General features: G+C 42.0%; 1 protein-coding gene across 1 annotated transcript in view; it reads left to right on the top strand.

Annotated features, from left to right (window-relative positions):
- MSR1 (macrophage scavenger receptor 1) overlaps positions 1 to 838 on the top strand; it is a 73420-nt gene that overhangs the window by 56779 nt on the left and 15803 nt on the right. The window contains exon 4 of the mRNA XM_012640945.1: positions 95 to 283. Within this exon, the coding sequence (XP_012496399.1) occupies positions 95 to 283 (189 nt within the window). The remainder of the gene's footprint in view (positions 1 to 94; positions 284 to 838) is intronic.

Below are 838 nucleotides of genomic sequence, written 5' to 3' on the forward strand. Positions count from 1 at the left end.
TTTTACAAAATGTGCTAAATTGCTTTTTAAAAAAGAAAAAAGTGTTATGAAACAATATGTACATAAATAACCCTCGCTTGTTTTTTTGGTACAGCTCTATCTAGGACAGTTCGACTCGTTGGCGGCAGAGGCCCTCACGAGGGTAGAGTGGAGATATTCCACGACGGCCGGTGGGGTACAATTTGTGATGACCGCTGGGAAGTGCGCGTTGGACAGGTCATCTGTAGAAGTTTGGGATACCAAGGCGTTCAAAGCGTGCACAAGGGAGCTCACTTTGGACAAGGTAATTTAGAGAAAATTTTATTTTTTAAAAAATGAAACACGGGCATTCTCTAACAACATAGCACCAAGTAGAGACAGGAACATATAGGATAAGAGGAAAGAATTCTGTGTAGGATTTTTTAAATGGCCTTACCTAGAAAATGGAAATTTTAAAACAGCAATATTCTAAACAAGTGGCACGCTCTAAGACGACCGGTACCGTTTCAATTTCATGTAGATTCAATTGGTTAGTTGGAGAATAGTGACAGGAAACTAGAGTGATTGGTAAGGCAGATCAAGAACAACAGGGACAAGTGAATTATTGGTAAGGCATGACACCACCCGGGTAGCTCAGTTTGCACAACTGAGCAATGTCATGCGCTTGCTTGTACTGGCTGTTCTATGGAACTGGAGGAGAGAGTGCCATCCTCCCCTCTTACCTCCCTGTGAGGTCCCACAGGAAGGAGATATATTATTCATCTCTGATGGAGTATCTGTATTCACAAAGGACAGCGAGAAGTCATCAAAAAGAAAGGAGCAATTGTAACTGCTTCTGACTTACCCTCCTTTAAGGAAC

Source organism: Propithecus coquereli, unplaced genomic scaffold, assembly GCF_000956105.1.
Source record: "Propithecus coquereli isolate 6110/MARCELLA unplaced genomic scaffold, Pcoq_1.0 Scaffold159, whole genome shotgun sequence".
NCBI lineage: Eukaryota > Metazoa > Chordata > Mammalia > Primates > Indriidae > Propithecus > Propithecus coquereli.